This window comes from Meleagris gallopavo, chromosome 6 (genome assembly GCF_000146605.3).
Source record: "Meleagris gallopavo isolate NT-WF06-2002-E0010 breed Aviagen turkey brand Nicholas breeding stock chromosome 6, Turkey_5.1, whole genome shotgun sequence".
NCBI lineage: Eukaryota > Metazoa > Chordata > Aves > Galliformes > Phasianidae > Meleagris > Meleagris gallopavo.
In genome coordinates this window covers 19080465-19092578 of record NC_015016.2, presented here as the reverse complement: position 1 = coordinate 19092578, position 12114 = coordinate 19080465, and the positions used below count along the sequence as shown (strand labels likewise).

The 12114-nt window shown below is 37.9% G+C and overlaps 1 protein-coding gene across 2 annotated transcripts in view; it reads left to right on the top strand.

The window, feature by feature from the left end:
* Positions 1-244: 244 nt before the first annotated feature.
* COL28A1 (collagen type XXVIII alpha 1 chain) overlaps positions 245-12114 on the top strand; it is a 61572-nt gene continuing 49702 nt past the window's right edge. The window contains exons 1-8 of one of the 2 annotated variants that reach the window (XM_019616347.1): positions 245-263; positions 5801-5957; positions 6494-7053; positions 7817-7837; positions 8413-8469; positions 10154-10207; positions 10705-10746; positions 11470-11496. In XM_019616347.1, the coding sequence (XP_019471892.1) occupies positions 5837-5957; positions 6494-7053; positions 7817-7837; positions 8413-8469; positions 10154-10207; positions 10705-10746; positions 11470-11496 (882 nt within the window). In that variant the 5' untranslated portion in view covers positions 245-263; positions 5801-5836. Of the gene's footprint in view, positions 264-4714; positions 4935-5800; positions 5958-6493; positions 7054-7816; positions 7838-8412; positions 8470-10153; positions 10208-10704; positions 10747-11469; positions 11497-12114 lie in introns of those variants that run through there. The other variant, XM_010712543.3, reaches the window with a different exon arrangement.

The window sequence follows — 12114 nt, the reverse complement described above, 5'->3', positions numbered from 1 at the left end:
GCGAACGCTGCGACACCGTCGTGGCGAGACCCGCGGCCAGCCAGAGCCTTCGGCCGCGGGGACAAGCGACGGCAGGGCTCCGCTTCCGGCTGCGGGGCGGTGGGGAAGAGACAACAACCGCACTTCCGGCGCGCGATAAACGCCATTCCGTACAGCTCCTTCCGGTGGTCGGGAGCGCGCTCTCACTTCCGGGTTGGGAGTGTTCTGGTGATTGGTGTGGTGACGTCACGCAGCGGCTCCACAGCGCCCCGCTTCTTGTGCAGGTGGGTGCGCTGCGCGCCTCTGCTGTTGGCGCGAGCTCTTCCAGCTGTGTTTTCTGAGTATCTCGTTAACAGCAACGTGTGAGTAAATCCTGTCCAACCTCACCGAGCATGCGTCCTAAAATGTGGAGAGGCTCGGCTCCATCTCGTGGTCATTGGATGAAGGCTAGTAGTCATCCTCACTGTCAACTTCTAACTTCTAATGGGAGGTAACCCAAACTGTGTTGTGCTGAGCTGAGGCATCTGTTTTGATGTCTTATCTTTCTGCTTTCTTGTCTTTACTTGACACCAAGTTCCTTCGGCTTCCACATTCTTGGTCTTGAGCTTTCATTTACACAAGCATTCTGTCCTTCAGATATCCACTCAAGTTATGTGAAAAAGCTGTTCACTGTTCCCTGTTAACACCACGCTGTGTGGTACGGCTGACATACCCGACAGATGGGATGCCATAAAGAGACCTAAACAGGCTGAGCAGCAGGCCCGGGTGAACATCATGAGATTCATCAAATCTCAGTGCAAGTCTTACACCTGTGTTGTGGCAACCTGCACTATCAGTACAATCTGGGGATGTTAGGATAAAGCAGAGCCCTACTGAAAATAACAGGGATGGCAGTGGGATCTGAGCCAGCAGTGTGCCCTTGGAGCTGTGAAAGTTAAAATTGTGAGGGTTTTTTTGCCAACCTCATATACCAGCTACAGTACTCTTAACAAACAGATGAGCAGATAGTGTGAGGCTCAGCTGTCAAGATTAGGGAAATGGATAGGACAAACATGATAAGCAGGGGGTAATAAATTATGAGGCAAGAATGAGAGAGAGGTCCAAGGTTGATGGGATCAGGTTGTAAATACAATAAAAAGCGTTGGGTAGATTGTGAACCTGGAGAACTCAATCAACAAGGAAGTGGGAGGAATTCTTGGTGGCAGTCGATAGGGGATATAAGGCTGTGATTATGTTTTTTTTTTGGTTGTGTGCTCCTGCTTGCTAGATGTCTGCCATTGCAATCACAAAACTTTTTCACAAGAGATCCGGTCTCTAAAAAATCATTTGAGTTATTTCTCACAGTCTGGGTGCTCATCCAGGAGCCATCACCTTTCAGGGGTCCTACCATGGATAGGAGAGGTGCACCCTGCTGAGTTTAGCAGCCCTGTCAGGGGCAGTGGGTACCTCCCCAGAACAGCTGACAGGAGGCCAAGACTGTTTAGAGATAGACCATGAAAGATTGAAGAAGGGGAGAAGGTACAGGCACAAAAATTGATACATAGGCCTGGAAACTTCAAGTATGGACCAAGGTAAGAGAATTTTGGCCAAAATACTGGTCTGACAGAGATTAGGTATGTCAGACTTTGAATTCATATGTAAACAATAAGACTCCTTTCTCTGAAAGAGAATCGGAATTAGTTTCTCTAACTTTCCTCTTTCCAAGACATTTTCCCCATTCCAGTTGGAGTTGTTTATGATAGGATTACATTATTCAAGGGATTACTGTTTGGATATACAGAATTGCATATGAACTATTTTATTTTACCTTCTTTCTCCTCCTTAAGCCATGTACCTTCCAAAGTATACTTCTCCAAAATAAAAAGAGTGAAGAATTTCTTTTTAAAATTATGCTTTTAACCTCAAAAACCCCCACCCACAGTAGCACTCTCTTAATTGTTTTTATATCTTCAGGGAGAGCCTTGCTCTCCTGGTCTTCATGGTCCTCTAGAACTCCCCACCACAGGAATCATGAGCCTACGGAACTGGTTGCAGTATGTTTCTATCTGAATCTTTCAAACTATGATTTTAATAAACATACTCGTTTTCTAAAGCATCAAATTCAATTTCCTAAATTTTGAAACTAAAGCTGATGTGATTCATAGATTTTTGTGTTTGCACAAGGTGGCATTCCAAGCTAAATTATGATTCCAGCTGTTGACTTAGCTACTGAGTTGTACTTTAAAAAGAGCCAAGTTTCATTTTTGGAAGTAGAAATCACATCCTGCATGAAAACACAGCACCTTTTTATGTATTAATGGTCGTCTTTAGGAACTTAGTAATGGTTTTGATAAATAAAGCAGGCTAAAATTTATGGAAAAAATAAGAGTAATTCAATTAGAGTAGTATATCATATATCAAAGGCAACATTGGCAGTATTTTTGTGCTTATTTCACTGTTTATTCATTCTTCAGTGGTCCACTTCCTTTGGTACTGTTGAAATCAGACATACTGACTTGTTCCCATCTGTTTTCAGTAACCACCTATAGTTGCATTATCTAATTTTGATTTTAAGAGGAAGTTCTTTAGATATGAGGGAATGAGTAGCTTAAATGTCTGACATCTTACTCATTTCTTGAGACTTCGTGATAGTGTAAGCACACTACTGGAATGCAGTGTAATTAGTAAGAACGCATGTTGCCTTTTACCTGGTGGCCATGGGAATGTGAGCAGGGAGAGGTGGTAGAAAGTCGAGTCGCTGCAAATGTTGATATTGGAACATTACACAGAGAACATAAATGAACAGGATTCTTTAATGCAGTAATTTGAAGAACAGTTCTTCACACGTATTCCAGAGTGTCTCAATTAGGTTGTCATTTGAATTCTCTGAAAACTCCAGACTCTGAAGGAAGTCCTTCGGTAGGTTGTATTAATTTGCTGATACATTCATTGGTCGCTTTGAGCAACCATTGACTTTGTACACACAGAACATCAAGTCCTGAGGCTCCCTGTCTGGGTATCTATAAGAAGAATATCTGAAAAGAGTATTTAGTTTATCGGGGTCAGACAGGGATGAAGGAGTGCAATCAGTTATTCCAAGAGATATTTTCTCTCGTGAACCCTGCGTCTCAGTCTTTTACTATCTTAGTCTTTAGCTTTCACTTTCTATTACAAAGGGATGTGTGTTATACTCTTATACTATAGGCTTATGTTATTTTATACATATGGCCCTTATGTTTTACAGTAGTTTTGTTTGCTAGTTATAATCTGATTAAAGGCTGAATAAGATGCCCAAACTTATCGCAGTGCACAATCATGTAGGTGCACCAGAGGGCAGAATTTAGACAGCATAAATATTATCTCTTTCTTTTATATGTTACACACATTTAATTTAACTCAGCAGCTAAATGATCATTTGCTTGGTATATTGCAGTCTTATTTTTGAAGACTATATGCTACTTGAAACATGAATAAGAATGTCACTGAATTAATGTACCTTAGGCATTAGGAAAGCTGTTTTGTAAAAACTGTTTAAAATGTGTACTTCAAATTGCATCAGTTAGCTCTGTTTCCTAACAGGATAAAAAATCTACAATGTATGCAAGGGAATGTTGTCATTCTTACTGTGTGAAGGACATACTGGGGAAAAAAAAAAAAGAAAATTTAGGGCATTAAAATCTGGTTGATATCATTGATTGAGCACCAGAACATCTCTTGACATATTATATTCTTGTACTATACAGTAGTCACCTTCTTTCTTGGTTTTATAGACCTGTATCTTATTCACATTCAGTTGTGGCTATCCAAGTGAAAGAATTGTCACCTTCTTGTCTCCCTTCATCCAGAAGCTCTCTCATCTTTGTCACCTATTTCTGTTTCTTTACTGTGCCATTTGAGTTGCTGTAACTCAGATATCAGACAGTATCCACATTCTCTCAGATCATGAACGATAATGTAAGGTTCACTGACCAAAGTCTTATTATCCCCTATTTCAATCTGGAGGGGTTATCTGCCGTGCTGAGGGAGCTCTGAGAGGTGGAGTGTGAAAGGTCAGTGGCTGCAGTGGATACAGTGAGCTGCTATGGCACACTAGGGATTAAGTGCCTGTGCTTTCAAAGAGGTTAAAGCTGTTTTGTGTGAATGTTATGCCCAAAGGGATTTAGAACTTGTCATCTGTATATTCATTTACCAATTCAAAATGTACAAGGGCAGCTCTGTAAGTAATACCTCCTATTTTGGCCTTTTAGGCATTTAAATACATTTGTATTGCAGAATTTGAAGGTAATCTGAACTTTTGAATTCTCGGGAATTTATTATTTCTTTCCCTCCCCGATCACAACTATTTTCTTTCAAGAAGACTATAATATTGTATCCAGATTTATGTGTGCCTTGCAAGTTGTTTCTGAAACAATGAAACAGATGCTAGTTTTCTTTGGGTTGTACATCCTCTTTACTCCCAGACGCTCAATGGTAACTTCAGTCCTCCCGGTACTTCTCTTGATTGCAATGCACCCAGGTTCTCCTCTTCAAGCCTGAGCTCAGGCTGTAAGGGATGCTATGCTAATGTCACATCTCTTGTGAGCCACTGCTGCTTGGAGAAGCTGAAGAGGTGTGGCTGACAAGGTCAATAGGTAAAGATGTAAATTGTTTAGCAGCAAGTATTTTAGTGTGGAAGTTCAGCTGTGTAAAAAGGCAAAGTACTTGTGCTCCTGGGCTGACTCTGTCCCTTTAACAGAGTGGCTTGGTCTCCCTCTCAGCACTGGCAAAATGCCTGACTGTTTTCGTTTAAATTTTGGCCAACTGACCAGGAATAATGGACCATAAAAGATCTTGAGGCAAGATAGAGTCATTTGCAAGTGGATAGACTACTTATTTGCAGTTCTCTTTGTTTTTCCATACTGCGTAAACCTACAGGACATGTTTTCTATGCTGACAGCTCATTCAATCCCCAATTTGCCTTTTGAATACCTTTGAAGGTAAGAGACTTTTGTACCTTTAGAGAATTGATAGATTCTATAGATGTAACTGCTTGATGGAGTTGGAGGTAGTGTTGAGGAAGGATAGTTAAATTTGAGATATTATTGGTTACCATTATTAGCGGTATTTCAAATTACTGTGAATTAAAGGCTTTTAAAAAATAATTTTTAGTGGAGTACAGTTTTCTCTAGAAATATGTTAAGTCACTAACTTAAATATTGCAATATTCACTTTGTTTGTGTAAATTGTCGTAATAGACTACTGTCTTTTCAGACAACATTGCACGCATTCTGTCATAATAATGCACATTAATGATGCATTCATGTACTGAATTTCACTGCTAAGCCATTGTTTTTTTATAAGAAGTTGTTCATGCTAATTCTCCAGCTGTGGGTAATATATTTGTATCCTAAAGCACTTAGATCTATTTATTCCTAACAATTAAAAAATTCTAGAAATTATTTGTATTTTTATTTCCTGTAACATCTCTGCTATTTTAATACAAATATATTAATAGCAAAATATTTTGAGAGCAATGTTAATTAATGGCAATTTACCTTACTTTGTTGTATGTTCAACTGAAAGTTAACGATAGCACTGATGTTTTTAAAGCTGAAAAGTGGGCACTGTGTTCCACCCATTTTTTCTTCTCTAATAGAACACATTCTAATATAAATGGGAGCTCCAGTTGGGATTGCAGTGGGTGCTACACTTCAACCACCTACATGATTATTATTATAACTTTTTAATAAGTTGCCTGCAGAATTGTGCTTCCCACAAACATGTATTCTGTCTGTAAATATGTGTGTTTATTTATTTGTATTTATTCATGAAGTGTTCACAGATTATTTTTCTCTTTTAATAGGAAGCAAAAGTCATCTAATTTGGGATAAATGTCATTATGAGGAAAAAACATTCTTTCTTTTGCTTTCTACTTCTGGCTGTGGCAACAAACCAGATAGCAGATGGACAAAATAAAAAGAAAGGAAAAAGGTCTCATTCTGTTGTGCAAAGTGATGACGGTAAAACTATTTTCTTAAATATCTGAGTTGACCATACTGCATATGTCCTCATGTTTAAGAATAAATATGAATGCATTTATAAATGTAATTTATTTTGATTATTGATAACCAAAAATACTGAGTTGTATCCTGCATTTTCTTGGCTAAGCATTACAATTTGCCCTATTATTTCAATTGACACATGTTTCTCTTTTAAATGATAAGGTATTTTTCATTTTGAAATTGCATGTGGAAAATTTGTACTTTGTGTGCAAAACCAATTAAAACTCTGAACCAATCCCATTAAGAACTTAATTTGAAAGTGTTTGTCTGTAGATTGTCTTAATAATTCTGATATAAATTAAAGTAAATTATATTTAATTACTTGACTTTAATAGAATTTATTGGCATTTACAATGAAATTCTCTTCAGAACAATACTGAAAAGACAGGAATTTTGGGAGAGATGGTTTGAAGATTGGGATTGTTGCAGAGACAATAGTCTGTAATGCAGATGTGCCCATCATTCATACATTTAACTTCTTTGTTCCACTGCAGGTGATTTGTGTCTCATTGATATAGTCTTTATCGTGGACAGTTCAGAAAGTGCCAAAAATCAGTTGTTTGGTTTACAGAAGAATTTTGTTTTAAGCTTAACTGACAACATTTTCCAGATGAAGCCAGTTAAATCTCAGAAGTACGACGTCAAACTAGCAGGCATGCAGTTCAGCAGCACAGTCAGTGTTGATCATCCTTTTATAGCATGGAAAAATGTGCAGAATTTTAAAGAGAAAATCAGGGCTCTGGTCTACATTGGCCAAGGAACCTACTCCTATTATGCAATTTCCAATGCCACTCAGCTGTTCAAAACTGAAGGTCGTGAGGGAAGTATAAAAGTGGCTTTTCTGATGACTGATGGTGTGGATCATCCAAACAGCCCTAGTGTCGAGGGTATAGCCACTGCAGCAAGGAGTCTTGGAATACACTTTTTTACCATTGGCCTTTCCAAGAAAAATGTTAAGGAAGAAAAGTTGCGCTTGATATCTGGCGATTCATCCTTTAAGCATGTCTTATGCCTGGATGACGAGAACCTGATAGTTGATGTAGCACTGGAATTGGTAAGTAATGCTGATGTAATATGGTCCCACATCTATGCACGGCAAATTTCCCTTAAGTTTGTCAGGTTAGTCCTGAAGGCGGTGCAGAGATTTGCAGTGAAGTACAAAAGACACTTCTAAAATATTTCTCCTGTTACAAGTATATATTTTTGCCCCTATGAATTTACATATTTACAAAACAAAAATTCATGGAAGAGATCTCAGGGAATGGTGCTGTTGGAAGTAGTATTTTTGTAATTTGTGTCTCTGTGTTAAACCAAGAGTCAGGATCAAGTTGGCTTCCTCTTTCCAGCCACTTTCTAAGGATTTGTGTGCTTGAACAATGATAGCACAGCAATGAAGGGACAGGGTATTCCCCAGCACAAGGAGTGTGTCTCTGAGCATATGGTAAAACTTGAACAGTTTACTGGTGCTATCGTGCATAACACTGATAAAACATTGAGACCTTCCTCTATGTATTATTTTAGCAAAAGCTTCCACAGTAAGGCCTCTCCTCAATCTTTCGTGTTCCGCTTCTTAGCTTTGATTTTTAATATTGTCTCTTTACCTGTCTAGCTGCTTCTCATACTGAAGAATCATTTCAATGTGACTAGTTTCATAGACTAGTGTTCTTACCAATGATGACAGATGAAGGTGTTTATATTCTTTTTCATTTACCTTGGGAATTCTGTAAACCAGAGAGGGAAAATAGTTAAATTAGTACACTGTTAAATGAATTCTATGCAGAAATAATACATTTTGGTTGTTTTCTTTCTTTCTACAGGAAGCCTTACTTCGGAAGAAAGTAGGTTTTTTTGAGTTTTACTCCTCTTACTCTTGGTTACTCTTATTAGTATTAGATGGTATCTTTTCCTCCTGATATCTGTTTCTCTTGTAAAGCAACAATGTTGCAGAATGAATCACCCTTCCTTTCCTGAATATAGTTTCTCCTCCCACCCTGTTCCTGATAAGTCTTCAACTTCCATTTGGTAGTATTAGTAGCATAAAAGACTCCTCCTTCTGAAGTAGAATAGAAACACTACTATACGTGAAAGTTCATTAGTTGTCTCACTAAAATCAACACCAATGTCAGAATTGCCCAAAAATCACATAGTTTCACGGTACTTTACTATATGTATATGCAGCTTTAAATATTTGTAATTACATCAGTAACTGATTTGTGTTATACATGAAGTTTGGAATTCAAACAACTGATTTTGGTTGGGCTATACTGAAATGTAATGTTGATTCTAAAAGAAATATTTAAATCGTGTATTTTATGTTTTCTCATGTCAGCAGGCAAAAGCAGAGTTTTTACTTAAGAAATCTGAAATAACACATTTGAAAATGTTCTACTTAATGTTTCTATTAACCCTTTAGTGTATGCTGAAGAACTGTGTCTGTGAAATGGGAATAAAAGGAGACAAAGGTGATCCTGTAAGTATGCATTCACATGAAAAACCTTGAGAATTTGCATTTTAATCATTGTGATTAGTGTTGCACTGTATTATAATTGGTTAATGTGTTTATAAATCAAGGTATTTTCTGTGCATCCATGATAAAACAGAAGCAGGGTATCATAGTATGTCACTGATATCTCTGGAAAGGCTGCTGCCATTTTAAGAGCTCAAACAAAAAAAATTCTGTAATCGCATGCTATCGTGGACATATCTTTATATTACTAGGTAAACTCTAGGTAAACACCATGGTTAAAAAGGTGCATTATTTTGAAACTCAAATCAAAAAGATATCTTTGAAACCTGCAATATGGAAGCAAAGATCTGTTAGACAAAGATTTATTTCTACCAGAAAATGATGGCCTATGTGAAGAAAGTTCTAAAACTCTTCTTCTACCACTCTCTTGTAACACTTCAGAACATAACAGCTTCTTGGCCCAGGCAAAGAACGGAGTGTGTGACCTCTGAACATTTTTGTATCTTTAATAGCTCTCCCAGAGACAAACAAGGTACATATGAAGGTTTTTGCCTTTCTCCCTAGATGCTGAGCAACTGATCAAACACTTTAGGACTTCATTTTAGGGCTACTTCTCTTTAATGTTTTCATAAATGACTTGGATGTAGGACTAGAAGTTGTTCTGAACAAGTTTGACAATGATACTAACTTAGGAGGAGCTGTAGACTCTGTCGAGGGAGGGGAGGCCTTGCAGAGAGATCCAGGCTAATTAAAGAGCTGGGCAATCACCAACCACCCAAAGACTAACAAGAGCAAGTGCCAAATTCTGCACCTGGGATGGGGCAGCCCTTGCTATGTATACAGGGGATGAGACACTGGACAACAGCCCCAGAGAAAGGGATCTGGGAGTCTTGTTTAACAGTAAGTTGTATGTCAGCCAGCACTGTGCCCTGGCAGCCAAAAGGGCCAACCATACCCTGGGGGCATCAGGTCCAGCACTGCCGCCGGGTAAGGAAAGTGATCATCCTGCTCTCCGCTGCACTGTGGCCTTACCTCAAGTACTGTGTGAAGTTTGGAGCACCAAAGTACAAAAAGGACATGAAACCATTAGAGAATGTCCAAAGGAGGGGTACAAAGATGGTGGAGGATTTAGAGAGGAAGACATATGAGAAGTGACTGTGTTCACTTGGTTTTTGCTGAGCCCAGAGCAGAGGAGCTGAAGGGAGCCCTCATGGCAGCTGCAGCTCCTCACAGGGAGTGGAAGTGCAGTGCTGAGCTCTGCTCTCTGTGACAGCAGCAGGGCCTGAGAGAACAGCATGGAGCTGTGTCAGGGGCAGCTGGGGGTCAGAGAAAGGGTCTGCACCAGAGGATCGTGGGCATGGTCCCAAGAACCAGAGTTCAAAAGCATTTGGACAGTGCTCTCAGGCATAGTGTTTTTTTTGTTGTTGTTTTTGTTTTTTAATGGTCCTCTGTGGAGCCAGGAGTTGGACTAGATGATCTGTATGGATTCCTTCCAATTTGGGATATTCTATGCTTCTAAATGTATGGAAGTTGTGTCATGTGTGCCATACCTGATTCTGTGTCAATTTATCCCTTAATTTTCCTTAGATTATTCCAAAATAATTTTGCCAGCACCAAGTCTGTAGCCTCCAAGGAAATGGAAATTTTATTCTTACCATTGTAATAACATTCTCCTGCTTTATTTCAGGGTGGTGATGGAGGCAAAGGGGAAAAAGGTGAACCAGGACCTAAAGGAAGCAAGGTTGAGAGAGTTTTTAAAAAATATTTCTATCTATTTTTGTCCAAACTATAGAGATAAAAATAGCAAAGAAGAGATATGGTAAAATATGGTTTAAAAACTGACTTCTGCTATGAGACATCTACAGTTAGCTGCTTTAATAGTCAGCTATTAAAAGGAGACCATATTAAAACTGCTAGTCATTCAATTGTTTCTCTAACAGCAGAGGTCTCTGGATCTGTCTGAAGGCTAGTTAAGCTCCACAGAACTTTCTAACAACAGACAAATCTTTTGTATGGAGCAGCTTGCTCTAATGATTGAGGTTTCTGTCATTTAATAACAGTAGTTGACTTTTCTATATTAATTTTTGAGAATACTGTTCATAATTGTGTGAGGAAGTGCTGATATTTCTAAATAGAAAAGGCAATTTTTAATCCTTGAATAGTGTTCTAGGTTCTAGTGTAGTAGTAAGAAATAAAAGAACAATGCTTATTTCAATTATGTTCCTTTGCTTCCAACAGGGTGATACTCAAAAAGGAGAACATGGAGAAAAAGGTGAAGAGGTATGTGAATACTACAGAGCTAACTCATATTTGTTTTTATTTCAGGGTCTTCCAGATCCTAAGGATATCCAAGTTTATTTCCACTGAATTGCAAATACATTTTCCATTTTTCACAAATCCAATTTATTTAATTGTTTAGAGCACCTAAGCTAGGCTCTGCCTTAAAGAAGCATCTGTACTTGATGAACATATTTAAAATTTGCTTCATTCTACTTGTGTGCTTAAGTGTAGAGTTGGGATGCCACTGGCAAAACAAACTTTTGAGGCTACATGATTTTGTATTGACCTGCATTGTACTTCTGAGAAGACAGAGTTGAAGATGTCATCGCTAACAACATCTAAGTAGTTCTACAGTGGCTTCTGACATCTGGTATTTCTTAGCTCGAATTCTTGTTCATTCCAAGTAGAAAGATTAACATTACTCCACACATAAGATCAGTTCATTTTAAAAATCTTGTTTAAACGTAGTGTATATCTGCTAAAAGTCAGGCAACCTGATTGACATACTTACAGCCAGGTCATAACCACATAATACATATTTCTAAATTTGGAGATAATTACAGATTAAATGGTACCAGAGAAATATTTTATTTTAATGAATAGTTAAACTTCGTAATCATAATTAGTTATTGTTTATTTCCTATATAAATTAACAGCATGTTTGCCTTTGCATTTTCTTTTATGATCCTCCCTTCTTTTTTTTTTTTTTTTCTCTTCAAACAGGGAATTCCTGGCTATAAGGGTGAAAAGGTAAGATTTTTTATAGAATGGATGAGCTGTAAAAATAAATTATCACTCGTTGATGATGTATGTGAAAGAAGGAAAAGAAGAGCCTGTCTTGTCTGTTTGTCATGAGAGCTCCCAGTGCAATTCCTAAAAGTAAAGCAAAAATGTATGTAATTTATATGAGTTGGAAGACTCGTTTGTTGGAATAAAACCAAAAAAGCAGAAGATAAAAAATATAATGTAAATATTTTTTAAAAATGCCACATACCAGTGAAATAGCTGCTAGAAAGAAGAAAGGTGAGTGCTGAATACAGGTTAAATAGAAAGAATTTGAAATTATTTGTTACAAACACAAGCAGATTTGTAATTAATTAGCTTTTAAAAAACTTGACAGAAGGAAGCTGACTTAAGCTAACTATTACTTGACATAGTTAATGCTTGCCCAAAACAAATCCCAAGGTAGGCTCTTCAAACAGAGAACGGGAAAAAAAAATATTATTCAGGATCTTGTCAGATTCTAGAGCTGAAATTGACTAACTTGGCCATCATAACCAGTAGACAAACAGAGATTATCCGATTTTTCTCTAGTAATTCTTCATTTCATTTATATCATCTCACAATTATAACTCCGGAAAACAGTGG